General features: G+C 48.7%; 1 protein-coding gene across 1 annotated transcript in view; it reads right to left on the bottom strand.

Moving 5' to 3' along the window:
- Positions 1-19,560, bottom strand: part of LOC113969712 (collagen alpha-1(XXVII) chain-like) — a 144,810-nt gene that overhangs the window by 17,052 nt on the left and 108,198 nt on the right. Inside the window, exons 36-41 of the mRNA XM_027687805.1 lie at positions 18,857-18,910; positions 16,902-17,009; positions 4,123-4,176; positions 3,886-3,993; positions 2,350-2,403; positions 1,990-2,043 (exon numbers count right to left, since the gene is read on the bottom strand). Coding sequence (XP_027543606.1) covers positions 1,990-2,043; positions 2,350-2,403; positions 3,886-3,993; positions 4,123-4,176; positions 16,902-17,009; positions 18,857-18,910 — 432 coding nt within the window. The remainder of the gene's footprint in view (positions 1-1,989; positions 2,044-2,349; positions 2,404-3,885; positions 3,994-4,122; positions 4,177-16,901; positions 17,010-18,856; positions 18,911-19,560) is intronic.

The raw sequence follows: 19,560 nt of genomic DNA, 5'->3' as shown, positions 1-19,560 counted from the left end.
AATTATGGGAGCTTTCACGATGGCAACTTTAAAAGTTTTCAAATAAAGCAACAGCTGCAATTTAAGCAACAGAGATATGTGTCTGCACGTGCCTTATTCCTCCTGCTGCAGGGTCAATGACTGACCTTGCTTTTGGTAGTGACAACTCACAACTTTTTGCCAGGATGCTCAAAATTCACCACTGGGGCTGTGAGAAACCTCTGGGCAGGCTCTCAGCTGACAAATGTGCCTGATCATGAGCTCTTGCATTATTATCCAGGGCTGGTTGTGCTTGGCTAACACTTGCCACTCCCCACACGGCCACTCAGTGGGATACACCTGAGAAGGAATGCTGCTGAAGTCTGGAAGAGCAAGAGGTGCAGCCTGGGAGGTGGATGGGGCAGAGTCAGAAAGGCTGGGGCTGGAGAGGAAGTTCAGCAAGGCAGCAATGGAGCAGCAGGAACATCACCAGCTGTTCCTCCACGGATGTGTCTCAGCAGCAGGAAATGAGAGAAAAAGCAGCATGACCACTGTTCCTCCCCAAAGCAAAATTTCTGAGGCATGTGAATATGTTAGTGGAGCACAAGGGTTCACCCTGCCCCATTGACTCCCAGCCACCAGCACGGGGGTTTACTGCTGCACAGGGAGTCTCCAGGCAGAGCACGGTGTGAACAGGGTGTCCTGAGCTTGAAAGGATGCATTCAAAGCCCCAGAAAAGACAAGCCCTTATAAAATCATTTTATAAGGGATGAAGCTCCTGCCTGTGCTACAGCTGCACTCCCACTGTGTGCCAGAGGCAAGGCTGAACACTCTCTTGGTGATGGGGAGTAGAAAATGAGCAAAAAGAGTCCACACATCTCTCCTCTTCATGGGGACCTCATGATTGACTAGTCTGCATCACCATCACTTCCCTTCCCACACCAAGGGAGAATCATAGGGAGAATGGTTTGGGTTGGAAGGGACCTTAAAGCTCATCTTGTTCCACCCCCCTGCTGTGGGCAGGGACATCTTCCAATAAAACAGGTTACTCCAAGCTCCATCCAACCCGGCCTTGAGCATTTCCAGGGATGGGGCAGCCACAGCTTCTCCGGGCAACCTGTGCAGGTGCCTCACCACCCTCTGAGTAAAGAACTTCCTAAACCTCTAACCTATACCTCTCCTCTTTTAGTTTAAAACTGTTCCCACTTGTCCTATCACTATCTGTCCATGTAAGAAGTTGCTCCCCACTTTTTGATGAGCCTCCTTTAAGCACTGGAAGGTCACAATGAGTTCTCCCTGAAGCTTTCTCCAGGGAGACCTCAGGAGGGAGGGAGCATCGCTGCTGAAGGCACGTGAGGGGTTCCATCAGCTCTGTGAGCAGCCAACGCCAGCTGGGCCGTCCAGCTCCGCCGACAGGAAACCATTAAAGGGTGAGTCACTGCTCCAGCCCGAACTGGTTATGGCTCTGCTGACTCAGCAAAAGTGGGAAACACCAGGGGAAAGCCACCGTGGCTCTGAGTCAGGGCAGCTGTAACAAGGGGGCTCGTCAAGGGGTGGGGGACAAGCGAGGCGAGGGGGTGGCAGGTGAGGAGGAGAAACGCCGGTGGCTGATTTCAGCACAGACAAGGCAGCGTGCTGAACATCAGCTCCTTTGTGCAGGCTGTGATTCTGACCTGATCACAGAAAGCTACTAAGTCTGATTTCTTTTGTCTTGGGGATTGAGCTGAATTTTTGTGGATGCAGGAAAAACGTGTCTCCAGGAGTTTCAGCCTCCAGCACAAGGGCATGTGTTGGCTGGAAAGCACTTGCTAGTGGCATGGGTGTCCTGGCACTGATTTGCAGAGGTAAAGCTGTATATTTAGTAGCTTTTTGTAGGGGTTACATAGGTGACTGTGCAGTTGAGGAGGCACCTCTGCTGTAGGGAGAGGAGAGCGCGGATGCACAGGAATTATGGGAGCAGGACAATCATCTCTATGCCAGCCCAGCTTCCACACTAAGGGGAGATGAGATGGCTAAATTCCCTGGACTTACCTTTTCACCCTTTGGCCCTGGTGGTCCAATTGGCCCCGGTGGTCCTGCATGTCCCTGTGGAGAGCAGACAGCACGTGAGGAGGCAGGAAAGAGCTGTTGGACTGAAAGACCTCCCTGGTTCCCTGCCAGGTCTCCCAAACCCTGTGTGGTGCATCCCAGCTTCAGAGGGACACAGGGGTTGTGGCAGAGACAGACCAAATGTATGTTGATAAGCCATGATGGTGTAAATGGAGACTAGACAAAGAACTAAACTCGAGATCGGAAATAAATCATAGTTTACGAACAATTTGCATCCTGGAGTGACCGTTTTGTTGCATTTGAGAACAGATAAAAGCTGGAAGACAAAAATAAACCCCTTACCTGGTAGCCCTTTAAGCCTGGGTCCCCTTGAGCACCCATCCTTCCTGGAGCTCCCTGGAGAGGCAAGCACAGACGGACCGTGAGAGCAGCCCGTGGTGTCACCCCATGAGAAGAGGATGCACTGGGCTATGCAAAGCAAAGCTCAGCACCAGGTGGGAGTGTGGCAGCCCCTCCTCCTGGCCACCTGTGAGCTCTGCTGCAGCCACCTGTAGGGCTCTTGCTCGGCTTTAACCTCTTACACATGGAGGGGGAGGTCAGGAGTCTGATCTATGCCTTTGCCAGCCTGCAGCAATAGGTTCCCCACCTCATTCAGATTTGCTACCAGAAATGGCTGCATTTGTGTGCTCTTCATCTGCACTTCTGAACTTCTCTATATCCAAACTAGTGTGGTGCTAGGAAGTCCACCAGTGAGACCATGCTCATGCATGACCTAAACTGTTGGGAGGAAACCTTCCAGTGTGGGTTCTGAAGCCAAGAAGTGAGTTTTCTGCACTGTGATGGGGGCACTGCATGAGCTGTTTATCACACCTTTAGCAGATTGAACCAAAGGGTTTAAATCAGATCATCCGATTTAAGTGAGCCACAGACTTTCCATATAATCCCATTTAGTGTGGATGAAAGCCCTTTACACACAACAGAGAAGTGTCCAGCCCAATAGGCTGCTGTTTAGATGCTCCTTTGCTTCCTTGTGAAATAATCCATGGAAGCTTTGCCAAAGAATATTTAAGTGAGGATATATGGTGAGGCCATAATTTTTAGTGCAGGGAAACACTGTCAGGAGAACCATCACTCTATCACTCATTTGCTACTGCTCTGAAACACCACCGTGACTCCTGCTTCATAAATAACTCCTGCTATTTCACTAAGTTCTACCAGAGTGCAAGAAGTTTCCTTACCAGCCTGCATTGCATGAGGGTTACTTTTACTTACTGCTGCTGTCCCAGGGCATTTTTCTCATGTGCCTAAAGCAAATTAACTTTCTTCTCTCTCTGCCGTATTATTACTATTCTCTCTGAAAGCCTCACCTTCAGTCCCCAGCTCAAACCCTTTCCCATGCTATATTTCTTCTTGCTCCAAGTGTTTTAGATAAGTAGATCAGGAGTGGGTGTAGAAACAGGGCAGAAGTCCAAGGCAGAGTTCCTTATATTAGCAGAGTTCGACTTGGAAGCAGCTCTTGCCATGAGTGTGCAGTCTCAAAGGGAAAGATCTTAGCAAAAAATAGCTTATCAGCTCACTCAGCTCAGGAAAAATCCCCAATATTTCAGCTATTTCAGCCCATCTGGGGAGTTGTGAAAAACCACCACGGTGCAACGTGAGCTGGGCTCACGGGGCACCAACCCAACCACCTCTGTGGAGTCTCTTCTGTGCTGCTCAGAGCAACTTAAGCTCTTTTGGCCAATTAAACCAATCCAACAGCATTTCCCTTTCTGTGCTCTGAAGCCCCTGCTGGGCTCTCTGCTTCATTCAGGCCCGTGCCCACCACTGCCAGTCACGTTTCTGCGTGTTGTGTTCAACCATTTGCAGAGCTCTTCTCACCATAGGTCCCAGGGTACCTCGGGATCCTTTAGGGCCTTGGTTCCCCTTCGGCCCCTCCTTCCCTGGGGATCCAGTCTCTCCAAGCTGCCCCTGGTAGCCCTTGCTGCCCTGCAGAACAAAAGCACTGACATTAGTGTAAGACAAAGCTGCTTCTACAGATAAATGTGAAAGATGAGCAAGGATCAGGAGGTCCAGAGGATTGTCCAGGGAGACATTCTCAACAGGAGATGTTCCTACCTTCTGGCCAGGCTTGCCCTTTTCCCCCTGTTTTCCTGGTTTCCCTTCTGGCCCCTAAGAGAGGGAAAAAAAAAAAAAGCTGTTGGAATGGGAAAACAAAGAAGTCACATCCCAACCAGCCACTCCCAGGCCACTTCCCTGGTACACTCAACCCTGAGAGCATCCTCACCCCCCCTATCCTATTCCCATGGGAGCCATCAAGGAGGACAGGAAGCCATGCAGTTAAGACCACAATTCACAGGTCCTACAGTTGGGGTATGGCTGAGTTTGGTTTGGAGCTGCTCCAACACATGGAGGAGAAGAAAACCTCATTTCTTAAAGGTGTAAAGATCTCTGTGCTCAGGTGACTATTGGGCAACACAGTTGAAAAGTGACACTTCTTATATGGTTTTAGGCTGCTGTCAATAGAACCACTGCCTCCACAGTAATTATCCTTATTTTTTCCTTGTGAAAACAGGCAGTGGTTTCATTCTCTATCCACCTACCATGCACAGCTTTCTGCTCACGTTGGGAACCCCTTCCCTCTATTTGTATTATTGTTAGTGCCACACACAGAAACCACAACATACTGATCCGATGCAAAACTCCAGGTGGGAGCCATGGCAAGCAGAGACAGGAATGCTGAGCTGCTTTGAGCACCCAGTGTGGGTGCAGAACCTGCTGCCCCTCCTTGCACCCACACCACAGAATTAATCTGTGATGAGCAGCTAAATACAGCAGCCTCTCCTCAGGCAGCCCAGGGAGTTCATTTTTTTCAGTGTTTGACCCTGTTGGCTGCAAGGCAGACAGAATATTTTGGATTTGACAGAAAGAAGCAGAAGTATCACTGAAGAAAATAACTCATACTTTCTGGCAATTGTGACAAACTTTTCAACAGCATCTCCACATCAGCCCAGCATCTCTCCCCCTGCTCCCCCTCCTCCCAGTTAAGAAGGTATAATTTTCACCATGGTTGATGTTGCAGTCTCAGATGAATGAAAGCAACTTATAAAGAGAGATGTATCAGGGGGTTTTCACTCTGATCTGAAACACGGGCCTTAGAAGTGCCTGCTCTGAACACAAAGGAGCAATTCAGACTCCTTATAGCCCTAAAGAATTGTGCCAGTTCACTTCCCCAAAGGGGAATAGCTCCATTTTACTTAAGTCAAACATTTCAGGAGCCCACCTTGCCAACAATATTAGACTTCACAAAGGACAGGTCCCTGCTGAGCCCTGCTCTGCGCCTCTTCCACACTGCCCAGGGTTTCTGTTTGCTATTTTTCACTGCCACTTTCCAAGAGATCACTTTTGGAATTACTTTCCCACAGATGCTGAGCAGCCGCAGCAGATGATGGGTGCCAAGCCCAGAGTCACCCACAAGATTTACACTTTTGACAGGAGTACAGAGAAATCCTCACTAATGAAAGCATCAGCCTGAGAAATGGCCATCCCCATCCAGCTCTACAGCAGGATGGCCACCCCCATCTCACTCTGAGAGCTGGTACCAGGGCCCTGAGCAGCCCCACTTCTGGGTCGTGGTGTGGGTCTGAAGCAGCAGTAACTCCCACAGGTCCTGTGTGGAGCTTAGTGGCTTGAGAATTTGGAGAATGAGTAGTGGAATCGCTCACAAAACTTCACTGTCAAAACAAGACGTGAGCAAATAAATACACAACTGGGGTTTCCAATTAGTTGCATAGTGTTTTTCCATCAGTCTCCCTGGACTCTGCTCCAAGAGCTTTTGGAAGCACAGGCAATAGATGTTTCTTGCAAATGGGAGAAAGCCTGCTTTAAGTTAAATCTGTTCCTGACCCGATGGTGGCCAAGCCCTTGATCTTCTCCAGCAGAGTAGTTTTGCACACTCAGATGTGCTCCTGAGTTGCTGTGCTGTGACACCTCTTGAAACTAAGACTTCCATGTTATGGCTCCATCCCCAGGTTGAGGGTGTGTTACACTGCCTGTAAAAGATTCAGACTCCAGTGTGTTGATGAAACATATCCTTTATTGTTGTGCAAGGCAGGTGGATCTCATTCACAGGGAGGTCACGAGGATCTCACAGCTACTTCAGAAGAGTTTGAAGTACAGCCTGTCTCCCTTCACCTGGATACATCGCCCATGGAAGTCCCATGACTGAAACTTGCTTCTACCCTGCACTGGGAAGTGTCTTTGCTTCTCGGGAGGACAAGCTCAGGCCTTAAATCTTCCCATCTGAGAAACAAAATTTCCACACTGCTCCTAAAATCTGCCAGCATTCAAGTTCTTGCTTGTACCTGAAATCATGGAGTACAGATATAGGACTGGAGTCACATGGGAGAGGGTAAAAAACAAAACACAGCCCCAACTTTGACAGTGCAAGTCCTGCACCCAAAAATAAACTTGATTCATAGAAGACTGTGCCATGCTCAAACAGCTTCTCAACTTTCTCTGGGTTCCTTCAGCTTGTCTTTCCTGTTGGTGGAGCCTGAGCACAGATATGGGCTCTGATAAACTCCATGTACTGGCTTTTCCCCTGATGACGCATCAGCCTCGTGGAGCAGGGATGTTCATCTTCTCCAGAAAGCTCTCCTGGGTCCTCCAGCTGGGGTGCGGCTCCTTCTCCATCGCCGCAGGAAAAAACATTGGAGCATCTCCAACTCCTGTCAGCGATTGTGGGATGAGTTGTCACTCACAGTGAGCCCTGGAGACCTTCCTTCGAGCCTCCCTTAACTCCTGTCTGCTGGTTAAAAGCTTTGCTGGCAGAAATAAATGGGTCAAGCCATGCTGGTGACACCATGGGCAGGGACGTGGCTCGGATCTCGCAGCCTGAGTCACCTCCTTGAGCGGAATCGGCTCTATCAGGGAGGGATATTTCTGTGCTCTCCCAGCACGCTTTCTAGGACTTTGGCCAGCGAGCTCTGCTGGTGAGTGGGAAGCCTACCATGTGTCTGATTTTCCTGGATGTGCTTTCTCCAACAGCGCAGGAATTCTGCCCAGATGAATTTAGAGGCAGCTCAACACTTGTCTGGGGTTCCCAGATATGTGATATCTCTACTTGTGATAATCCAGATGTGGTTGCTGTTGCAATTCCTGATGCTCTCAGGGCACATACGCAGGGGTTTGCACAGTTCCCAGAAATCACTGCACCACCACACACTATACAGGGAATAACAAGCCCAGCAACAACTCTGATAGCCTTCAAAAAAAGTCAGATCCTTTTCCTCTCCATTCTTCTGACTCATCTGTCCAAGGATGGAAAGATCAGGGGGTAAAAAAATAAAAATAAAAACATTAAATGAGATTGTGTCTTTATCCAAGGTCTCCACAGCACATCAGGAATGTAGCACCGTTTGGTACCTCCTTCCCTGCAATGTGAGGTTCCCAAGGTTCAGAGGGTTCCTACTCTCTTGAGCAGAGATAGCAATGATGGGGAGAAGATGTACAAAAGCCTACACATCAAAATAATGAAATCCAAGTTCTCTTTGCTGGACTCACATCAGTTGGGTTAGTGTGCCAAGGCACTGAACACTCGATGCTTTTATTCTCGGGGTTTGTACACATTTTGTTGTATGCTTTGGGTTACTGGTTTGCTGAGAAAACAAATCCTCTTTCCAAGCTTCTTCCTTGAGCAGAACTATTTTTAAATGGTGATTTCTTTTTTTATGCTGCATTCTTCACTAGAGAAGCATATCAGTGCCTCCAGATGATGAAGGTATTTGTGACCGGGGACAGTGGAAACCAGAGGTTTTACAAAGTCACATGCCTTCAGCTATGCCAAAATATCCAAGGGAAGCAAAAAAATTACAATCTTAGGTCTAGCACATTTGGAATTTCATTGCCATCTTCACTAAGGACTCAGATTTATAAGGGTTTTTTTTAGTATGGCCTTAGATATTCCCCTAAGGGAAATCTGGGTGGTTTATTTTTTAATGCAAATTAGTTCATTTTGAAAGGAAAAAAAAGAGGCTTTCAGCTGCTGATGGCCTTGACAGCAAAGTCAGGTCTCTTGCACAGCACAGCAGTAACATTTACTGGGAGCAAAGAGATGAGCAGCTCAGCTTTAAATTCTCAGGACATCAACAGTTGAAATCTGTGTTCTGACAACAACATCCAGAAAAACAAAATGAGGAAGTTGAATGAACTGCAGAGAGATATGGCCTGAATGGAGCCAAACAACAAACAGGGAAAAATCCTGACCCAAACTTCCCCACACCCAGTGATGCTCTGCTACAGGCACTGGGTCCGGGGAAGAGATGTGACTCACCATCCTGGTTTGGCTCAGGGGAACTGTGGCTCTTGGCATTCCAGAGGGTAGATATGTTCCTGCTTTCCTTGCAGCCTTACAGCACAGCACATGAGGGAAGCTCTCAAGGGAACAGAACTGATGGGAGAACTTCCCAAAGCCTGTCTCAGACAGGCTCAGGATTGCTCAGAATTGCTGTGGAGCAGGAGCGTATTTTTTTTTGGGTGTCACTGAATGAAGGTCTGAGGTCACTCCTCCCAACCAAAAATGAGGCAGGAAGAAATAGAAGAACCAGAATACAACTACTGAGTAAAGAAAAAAAAGTGGCTATTGTGACAGGGGAAAAAAAAAGTGATAGTTTGAGACAGTGGATGTAGAAAGGGCAGGAAAACTAAAGCAGGAACAAAGGTAGGAAGCATGAACCATAGGATGACCATGCCCATATTGTCCAGGCCCAGCCAGTGAGCTCATTTAAAGGGAAATGAAAAAGCCCCACATAATTTCCTACCGCTCAGCAATGTCTCCATATGAGAACCTCCACTTAATAAACTTTGATCGAGAGAAGCCTCCCCCCATGGAGGACAGTTCACAAGCACTCAGGAAATTAGTGGGATTATTGGGGCCGGGCATTTGAAGACATAAATGTTTTGGATTTATAAGAAACACATTTCATAATCACTCTGCCTAGCAGTAGTTTGGAAGGGGAGGAGACAGGGCAGCAGCTCCTGAATGAGTATGGGGAAAGAAGAAAGACTCAACTGTTCTCGAGAAGAAAGACCTGATTGTACTGTGAGGTTCAGAGGGTTTCACTGGGATCACTGGGAAGTAATGGGCTCTTGGCCTGCTTGTGGAAACCCGACTGAGGAGTGCAGGTAGAGCTGGCTGGCTGCATTCAAAGGAACAGCAAATTGGGGAAATCCTATAAAAAGGTCTGGGCTGGAAAAGACTACAGTCAGAGTCACTTCAACTTTCCTTTCAGCTGAGCTCTTCGACTTAAAATAGGAATCCAACCCCAAAATCTTGTATCCCAAACTCTCTGCTTTAGTGCAAATTCTTATCTGCATGCAGCTGTTGCTCTGAAATTTGCTGCTTTTGGTTTTGTGGAGGAGGAGGTCTGTTTAACCTGGTTTTCCTAAGAAGTCACAGCGTAAGACAGCAAAGTGAATCATGTACAGAGCAGTGCTCTGTGCTCTGAGCTGCTCTGGTTTGGTCTGATAGCCCTGACTTGCCACTAATTTATTGTTTCTGGGAAAATCCCTTTTCTTCCCCCTCTCTTTGCCTGTGTTTCCTCACCTCTAAAGAAGCATAAGAGACAAAAGTGCCACTAAAAGGTTTGATGGATGAGTGAGAAGTGCAGGAAAAGAGTAAGGCCTCATCCCCACCAAGCTGTGAAGTTTTCACACATGATGACATCAAAATGCTCCAAAAAATTAGCCAGTGTTGGAAGCTGACAATGGGGAAGAAAGGAATAGGATGAGCACCTGGGCAGCACAATGCTGATTTACACTCTCCCAAACACTAAGGGTTAATATCTTCCTTTTGAAGGACACAGATGCCCTGGGGCTGTGGAAGAGGAGGGGAATGAAATCCTCTCTTGCAATAAGGAGGGGAATCTTGGAGTAACTGCCCAAAAAGTGCGTCTCCTTACTCTGAGTCAGGAAAGAAACCATGCCAAGTCTATGGGATTTATTTCAAACTCTGGCTCATTTTGACTCCTATTAACTCTAAACGAAGACCAGCTGGGATCAGCCTGCCTTCCCCAGCAGCAGAGCTTCGCTGTGAGGGCGAAACGGCCCCTCAGCTGCTGGAGAGCAGCCTGGGTTGCTGCAAGCAGCGGTTCCCTGGGGACTGGGAGAGCTCTGAGATTCCCTGTAGGGTTCACAGGGCTCACAGGAAACTCACGTCCACTCCAAAGGCTTCAGTGGATTTGGTGGACTGAGTCACAGAGAGCAGAATAGCTGAAAAGGGGGAAAAAAATCCCCCACAATAAAATCTCCCAAACAACAAAATCCAGCATGCATCTCCCCATAAAATGGGATGTTTAGACTCCCAGAAAAGGCTGAGCCTGAGGCCACCTGCAGTGCACTGGTTATCGAAGCATGGGGGTAAGGTGATTGCAGATATGGGCAGAGGTGCCCAGGGATGACCATGTTGCTTCCAAAAAGGGGAAGGAGAGAGACCTGGGACTGCAGCTCCCTGGAGAGGCATCGCCCTGACCCTTGGTCTCATCCTCTTCAAAGCACATTTGACTGCATTCCTGAGAACCTTGATTCACCTTTGATTTTGGATGCAAGACAAATACCTGCCTATGGCTTTGCTGGATATTGGTGGGCACAAGCAATGATACCCCAAGGCTGTGACACAAGGACACACCATGGCCAAGTGCAAGCACCTTCTGCTCTGGAAATGGCTCCAGTAGAGGATCTGGCCCTGCTGACGTAGCAGCTCCTAGAAAGGACAGGTTGTAGGGCAGGACAAGTATGGCCTGTTGTGTCCTCTCCTGGTCCTCCTTGGCCACCAACTGACCTCCTGCATGACCCTGGGCAAGTCACTTTACTACCTTGTGCACCTACTCCTAACACGTTAATCAAGGGCAAGATTAGGAGTAAAACTACTCGTTTGCTAAGATTAAGGGTGTGAGGAGCTCAGTTACCACTGACACCCTGCAGGGCTGTCACAGCCCACACCGAGTCCAGTGTTCTCCATTCCTTCCCCTGCTCAGTCAGTGGGTGACCCAAAACCCTCCAGCTGAGGGAGTTCAAGAAACTTCTTTCAAGTAAGAGCTCCACAGACAGCCCGTGGTCCAGGGCATGAAAAACAGCTTTTCCAGGAAACAACAGCTCAGCACATTATCAAAAAAAAAAAAAAAGAGCATAAATTCCTGCATGGAGAGCAGAGATTAAAACCAGCAGTGACTCCAGGATTGTCCTTCAGCAGCCTCAGTGTTTTCAGGGAGCTGAATGCCATGGAACTGATGTGGTGCTGCCAGCTGTCGCTGAGCTCATGTGTGCAGAGTGAATGGCTGGATTCAGCGACAGCAGAGCGAGGAGCTTTGTTGCAGAAAACCTTTGAATCATGTTTGCAGTGGCAGGAAACAGAAAAGAACAAAGAGCAAAAACCACTCTGGGACAAATTCTGCTGTAAGTGATGTTTGGACAACTTTGTCCTAGAGCAATGTGTCGGGTGAGAAGGAGCTCCTGCTCTGCCCAAACGCCAGCCCCATCTCAGCCAGAACCACAGTGTGCCATTGCTGGAGCAGCTCTGCTAGCTCAGAGAAAAAGGTCCATCCTGGCCAGCAAGTCCTCCTTCCACTTCAGGATTATAGCTTGTAGATGAGGCAGAGATGAGGACACGATGGGAAGGATCCTTGGGGCACCATCCATCTGTGACCACAGTGCTGGAGCCAAGAGCCAAGAGTTCACTCCGTGCTCTGTACTGGGCTGGAGAGTGGCTCGATCCTTTTCAAAGCACTGCAAGTTCCCTCAAAAAGCCTTCTCAGATCTCCACCCCAGCCCAGCTCTGTCACTCTACCCTCCTGAAGAGCAAACGAAAGGACTTTGGATCTTGTTGCACCAGAGCAAAAGGATTTACGGCCCTTCGAGCTCTTTTGGGCTGATAGTGCACATCTGCACCACGCAGCGGGGCCGGCACACGCAGCCAGACCTTCTCTGATGTAATTGTTTATGGCAATTTAGACCATTGGAGCGTCTGGCTCAAAGCTTTCCGAGTCCTGACGTGGCTTGAATGACACTGCAGATAGGATTTCAGGTTAAAAAGGAAGTGGAAAGAACTCGACTCCCAGTTTTGCTGAACAATGAGGGATTTTCTTGTTTCGGAGCATGTTGCATTTCAGTACTTCCAGGCTCTCCAATTGCTTTCCTGGAACTGTAAAACCCTTGCTATCAGATGTCTGCCATGTATGACAACCAGCACATTATGAAAACCACAGTGCAGAGCCACGGAGCGCAGCTGGAAACCCACCACCTCCCTGCTGCCAAATGGCTTGGGCCTTCCTCAGCCACTGCTGGATCCCTTGTCCTCCCAGGGAAGGGCTGAAATGCCGAATTTTCCATCGGTGGAGAGGAGGAGCAGTGGGGGGGAGCACTTTTTGGGTGGAGGGGTTGTTCTCAGGGCCCACTTGCCTGTGACCAGGTTGCTGGTTCCACACCAGTGACTTCAACCTCTGGCTCTTACCATCCTCTGTTGCCACGAGCAGCACTGATGGGCAGCCAGATCCTTTGTGAATGCATGGTCCTCTCTAGCAATGTTCTCAGGTTCTGTGGACCATTCCTTCACAGCCTTACAAGTCGGCAGACAAATCATCTTTTTATTTTGGCCAACCACACTGGGACACTTGCATTGCTGATGGGTGCCTTGCCAGGGTTCACCAGGCTGTCGTACCTTTCAGTCTCTCCACATACTGAGGAGACATATCCTTGTCTTGCCCTGCCCACAGAGAAAACCTGGATCTCCAGGGCATGACTCCTGCTCCCTGCACTGTTGACCCTGAGGTCTGTCTCCAGCCAGTCTCTGAATGCAGATACCCAAACAGCCCCTGGTGCTCTACAATGGGAAGGGATTTTCAGCTCTTTGCTGCTCCGAGGAGCCACCAGAGGACAAAGAGCCACGTTCAGAAGAGAGTCAAGGGCAAGTGAAGGCAACAAGTTAGGATTAGAAGAAGATAGAAGCCACTGGGAGGAGGTAATGTGAGCCAGCAGCTCAGGAAAGGTGCACATCTCCAACGTAAGTTTGGAAATTTCAACTGGATCTTGCGCTTGTGCTCTGATCTCTGTCTTATGACCAGGGGGCAACTGGCCCATTCCTCCACTGAGCAGGAACTGGAGCTGAACGGAGCAGTGTGATCTTGGACAAAGTGACCAAAAGATAGAGGATACTCACTTATCTCAGCTCCAGCTGCCTCGAGCCCTGCCAGCCACAGCTGTGAGACTCATGGACCATCTCAGCTGCCAGGTTTGTTTGCTGAAATCCACTGGCTTTGAAACACGTACAAACTGCCCCTGGAGACTCGGATGGGGCCTCCCTGATGCTTTTTGTTTGAGATTCAAAACCACAGTGGAAACCGGTTTTCAGATATGTTAATATTGGAAATGGCTGAGCGAAATTAAAGCTAACGATCCCTGAAAAACATTTCCTGAGTGCAGAGGGAAGTTTGGTTGTGCTCAGGCGTTGTATCAGCATTGGGATGGCTTTCTGGAAAATGAAGCCTTGCCCAGCAAAGCCAGATGTGTCCCTGCTGATCCCATTGATTGCTGGGTGAACGTCTCTCTTCTGCATGACCCGGAAGGGCTGAACAGACCCTCTGAGCTTTCTCCAGCTTTCGAAGGTGCTCCATTACATCCCTTCCTCTGCCATCTCCAGGGAGCTCTAGGACTGTGCAGGCCCAGGAACCAATCTCCTTCCCTCCGTTGTGCTGGCCCATTGCCACATGGCGTGTGAGCTGGTACGTGTCCTGCCAAGTTCCCCAGCTCCTACCTGTTCTGTGGCTGCACTGAGACTCTGCCCCAGGCCAGAATATACAAAATGGGCTGAAAATGTACCAGCAGTGAAGTCACATCATTTCAGAGCCATCAGGCGCCTCATTTCCTACATCTGTCAGGAGGACACTTGAGAGTGAAGTGCCACATTCCTGTAGACATAAGCAAAATAAAGATTAAGACTAAACATGTCCTTGGCGTTAAGGACAAATCTTCAAGATGTGGTGTTGCTGCAGGGACTTGTGATGAAAAGGGTTTTTTCAGAGGCTGTTGCAGTCCATGCAGGGCATGTCTCTGTGGGTCCCCTCCAGTACAACAGGGCCAAGCCAAGGCATAGCAAAAGCTTGTCTTTGTGTCCATGACTGCAGACGGGCATCAGCTTCCTCAGGTTAACACGAATCTCTTCCAGAAGCAGAAGATGAGCTAAAACTCCCAGATGGAGGTCAGTTTGTTGTCACATGTGACTGCACAGATCCTGGTGTGTGCGTCTCCCAGGAACAGCACAGAGGCATCGACATCTCCCCTGTCTCCTTTGTAGCTGAGCAGGCTATCCCAATTACTGGAGCAGAGGCAACATCTCTAGCCCAGGAAAACTTCAGTGGATCCAGGCAGGAATGTGGTGAAGCACAGATGTAAGGACTCCTGGGTGTCATGCCAGGAGAGACCAAATGAAGATGTAATAGCTAAAGACGAAGAACCTTTGAACCATCTGAACTGAGTATTGGACAGCACAACACTATCACATCAGAAGTATTAAAACCATATGCAACATGTGATGTGTAATCACACAGTATCTGCAGCACACCCAAACCCAATGTGCCTCCTCCCTGCAGTCCAAGTGCCTCCAACACCCTTCCCCAAGCAATTTCTGAGCCACCGTACAAATCCCGCACGGAGTTTGTCACCTTGACATTTGCCCTTGGGTGAACACCTTCACAGCTTTTCCACGACAAGATTTTTTTGCTTTCTTTGTTCAGCAGCCTTAAAGCCTCCCTTGCATTGTGCAGTTTGTGGTGGCTTTTGTGGCATGTCTTCCAGAGGATGGCTTGGCTGGATATTCCAGCATCCATCGCTCAGCTGAAAAGGATGGGGTTGAAGTTATCTCTAGTTGTTTGCATCTCTGCAAACCTTATCTAAGGGAGATCCCGTTAATATTTGTACTCTCCATGGGAAGGTAGAATGGAAGTCTCAAAAAGGAAAAAATGGGAAGAGAAAAATTATTTGTACTTCTGTCAGAGGACTTCCAGATTTGAATGACCTCAGAGCGAGCACAGGAACACCAGCCTGTGTATTAGGTAACGGAGTTTGGCAGGGCAGGCAGCACTATCTGGAGCCTGTGCAGGTCTGAAAGGCTGCTTGAGTTTAGGCATAAGGATATACAAAGAAGCATATTAAAATAGTAGATGGAAATATAGCACTCTGCAGTAAAAAAAACAAAAGGGAGTGATTATGAGCAGGAATCTTGGCTCATTGACTCCTTTTTTTTTTAAAATAAAACAGAAAACAGCATCATGTTCCCAGGGACATGCTGGCAAACAGCAGGGATTGAGTCTGAGAGAATCTATATTTTATATTTTATAACTTAATATGGCATTTGCATGATTTTAGTATTTTTATTGGTTCTTAAAACATGCACAATATAAACACGTGAACCAGCCAGAAGTACAGCACATGATGGGCGACTGTCCAGCTGTGCCAGTCTGCAGCTGGGAGGGAGCTGAGGTACTGGGGACCACCCCATGGTATGATCCCAATCCTGAAAGGGCTCCCTGTGGGTACAGGGGGCTGTGGCCAAGGGTGGCCTTATTTGGGACAGGACTACAGGCTTATTCTGCACATTTATGGTGCTGCACCGCAGCTTTAAGCCAATGTTTCCACTTTCTAGTTGAGTCAGTGTTCAAATCCCAACCTCAGCCCAAAAATAACATAAATCCATCTCCTTTTCTGCTTCCATCCCCTCACACCCTTCTCCCTGCTCTCTTTTTAGCCAGCCACAACGTCACCAAAAGGAAAATCAACATGCTTCACCACCGAGCATCCACCCAGTGCTCGGCGGTACCTGCCTGCTCTGCTGCCTTCCTCCCATCCCAGGCTGGGATTTCAGAGCTGCCACCAAACATGGGCTACTCATTTCTTTCCCACAGATGTGTGGGGTAGGAGCTGGGATGTTCTCCAGCTGCACAAGGGATGAGACTTGTGCTGCAGGCAGGCATGGCCTCTGGTCAGGGTGGCTGCATCCCACTCACAGCTGGGCCATCCCTTTGCAGGACAAGCCCCATGCTTCTGACAACTTACATCCATGACAACAATGACAATGAATAAACCATGCCATTAAGCTGATAAACCCCACATTTCAACCAGAAGGGCCTGACTTTTAGAGCAGCCCACTGGGGCACTGGGCAGAGCCATCCTCCACCTGGCACCACCGAATGAGCCCCAGCCAGGGCTCCCACTGCTCTCGTGTCAGGGCCAGAGTCACACTTTTCCTTTCTGTGGCACTGAGACCAGACGCTCAAGCAAATCACACATGCCCCTGATATTCACTGAAGGTTCAGGAATAATTTCCTGCTAATTTCACCTCTTTGTTTCCTATATTTGGGGGAGCCTTAAATATATATATATTTATATGTAAAATATATATAAATATATACAGATAATATAAAATTAAATATAAAATATTAAAGGGAAGACCAGAAGCAAGTAAGTAATCACCAGAGAAGGTACAAGCTTGGTCATTTCCAGGCTGCAGGCCCAAGTCAGCTGTGCCAGCCAGGGGAAACTCAACCCCTCACAGCCCTCTGGACCTTCCTCTCTAACATCCTGCCAGATCTGTCTTGCATGTGCAGGAGGAAGGCACTGTCCCAAAGCCTAGGGCAGACCAGAGGAGTGATCCACACCTCAAGTATGTCCTGACTGAAAGACCAAACCAGCCCCCAGATGCAGTTTTTCACAAAAAGAACATACTTTACGACAGCATTTGCAACAAGTGACATCTCAGATGGCCTCCTGCCCTAAGCAGTGTCCTGGTTCACACACTCATCACCACAGGGAACCCATGGATCGCCCACGGGCTGGATTCGCGGACTCACTCGGACACCTGTGATTCCGGGATATCCAGGAGGTCCTTCTTTTCCCTTCAGTCCTTCGTTGCCTTTTTCTCCTTTCTCTCCTTCTGGGCCTTGCTCTCCTTTGTCCCCCTGTGGAAGAGAGGAGAGTGGGAGGTTTTCATGCCCACACAACACATGGGTCACTGTGCATTGCCTCTTGCAAGGAAAAACCCACCACATAATTAATATTTCAGGAGTCTGAGAGGAAAAGAGCCTGCAAGCAAAAGGATGAATGAGGATGAGTCATAATACACTTGACATTTAAAAAAGGAGGAAAACCAGGTTTCTTTTCTTTGAAATCTCTTGGCTGGAGGAGAAGGAACTCCCCCATTACACAGGGTAACCTGAACCCCCCTTTGCTTCTCCTGCAATAGGGCCTGAACCTCCCACGTGAATGAGGCAGGCAGACAAGATCTGAAAGCCTGCCTCGCCTCACCCAGAAGCCCTGAGCTTGGGATGCTGGAAGGCTTTTAATAGGATGGGTTTGTCTGGAGTGGCTGCTTGGCTCTCACTGCCAAATAAAAATCAGTCCAGGGCTCAAACAAACACTCTGGAAAACAGTGTCACCGTGTCCTGTGAAGGATTTACGGTCTGAGCAGTAGGTGCCCTGTCAAATCACTGTTCTTATAGTTACAGAATCATAGAATCATTTGGGTTGGAAAACACCTTTAAGATCAGTGTGTCCAACCATTAACTCAGCACTGCCAAGCCCACCACTAAACCATGTCCCCAGCTGCCACTTCCAGGGATAGTGACTCTACCACTTTCTGGGGCAGCCTGTTCCAATGCCTGACTACCCTTTCTGTGAAGAAATTTTTCCTAATGTCTAACTTAAACCTTCCCTGGTGAAACCAGTCTTGGAAATTTAGGAAAAAATCTGGCAGATAATGAAACTTCAGTATGGATCAATGACAACCAACTGGAATGCAGACCAGAAATACAATCACAGAAGCGTAAGAAGAAGTAAGTTTGGAGCTGTTTTTCTTCTATCAAGACAAATAAAAGATTGTCAGTATTTCGCATTATTCAGTACTACCACTCCAGTTCTATACTGGGATCAGCACCTGCACTTTTGGAGCCAACTAGCCTTTACTGAGTCATTTTCCTCTTGCACCTGCATGGTGAGAGCTCAGCAACATCTTGTCTGGTTAAGGAGCAGAGACACATCTGGTTAACTGTCCAGAGACACATTTGGATTGGAAAGAGCTGGTTTGGTTCAAGAGCTCCTGGGGACAGTCAGAGAATACAGAAGCCTTAACTGTCCTTAAGGAAGAGGTTTTTTGGTCCAACATTCAGAGATAAGCAGAAATAGAGACACATGGCAAATAGCTTAACTAGAATGAAGAAATAAACTGCATTGTTGTGGGATTGGTTGCTCTTTCTTTCCATGGAACAAAATCGTTGGCCTGTTTGGAAAGGCTGGCTGTGCAAGGACAGGAGTCAGAGTCCTGTTCCAAAGGCAAGGTAGCAAACTCACAGCAGTTAGATACAGAATGAGCCCTGAGTGAGCACCTGGGGCTCTGCCAAGGGGAGAGGGACCTGGTTTCTTTACTTGCTAACATTGTTCTGGTCAGTGGTGCATGGGAGAGTGATGGACAATTCTTGATTCCCCTTGCCAGGCCCAGGAATTCCTGATTAGTTGGAAATTTGTTCTGTAAAGACTCAAATAAAACAGACAAATTGTTGGAAACCAGATTTTGAAGAACTTGACCTTTTTGGAGATCTGATCAGATGCCAAAAATGTGGGTAGAGGAGTGAAACAGGAGGAGTTTGTTATGTGTGCTTGCAGAAAAAAGTCCTTGGAGAGAGCAGGGCAGAGGCTGATTGCACAGAGGACCCAGTAACCCCCTTGGCTTCATGCTGGCCCTAGGGATCACAGGGACCTGAGTGCACAGAGATGTGTGTGAGAGCTGAAACTCCACGAGACTGAGGTTTACCTTGATCCCATCTGGCCCAGGCAGCCCGCTGTCCCCTTCCAGCCCGGATTCTCCCTGCAGACAGAAGAAAGCACCATGAGTTTGTGCCTAAACATGCTTTTCTCTCTGCTTTCTGCAGCTGACTCATGGCAGCAGTGGGGCTGCAGCAATGGGAGCCCAACCCTGCACTTTGACATGTGTCCTATCCCATACCCTAATGCTGAACAAGCTTCCTCTGGAGCAAGAGCAAGAATTCAGCCTCTTGCTTTATTCTGAGCCATAGTTTCCCCTCCACGGATCTGCTGCTGGCCTGTGGGAAGACCTCCTTCCCTGTGTGAAAAGGGGCTCAGTCTGTATTCATGTAACTTGGGGCTTCCCCATCCTGCTCCAACAACTGACCTCAGTCCTGAGAAGGGACACAGACCCTGGAAGCCTCAATCCATGCATTCATCCCACCCCAGCTCCCTCCCACACGTGCACAGTGTAGCCAGTGTTTCCCTGTTAATGCCTCCTTCTGCTCCAGCATCCCCTGCCCCGTGTGGACACAGCCCCTGGCAAACAGGAGGGGTCTGTTCCCACATCTGTTCCCACACTGCCCCTTTCACACGAGAGGGTGTCACAGCATCACTGTGGCACCCCAGAGGTTCACGAAGGCTGGTGATCTCAGGCTGACAGACTCTGTGGGGAAGGGGCTTCCACCTCCCAGAGAAGGAACAGGGGCCATG

The sequence above is a fragment of the Neopelma chrysocephalum genome, unplaced genomic scaffold (assembly GCF_003984885.1).
Source record: "Neopelma chrysocephalum unplaced genomic scaffold, ASM398488v2 Primary Assembly neopelma1_74, whole genome shotgun sequence".
Lineage (NCBI taxonomy): Eukaryota > Metazoa > Chordata > Aves > Passeriformes > Pipridae > Neopelma > Neopelma chrysocephalum.
This window is presented reverse-complemented; position numbering and strand designations above follow the sequence as displayed.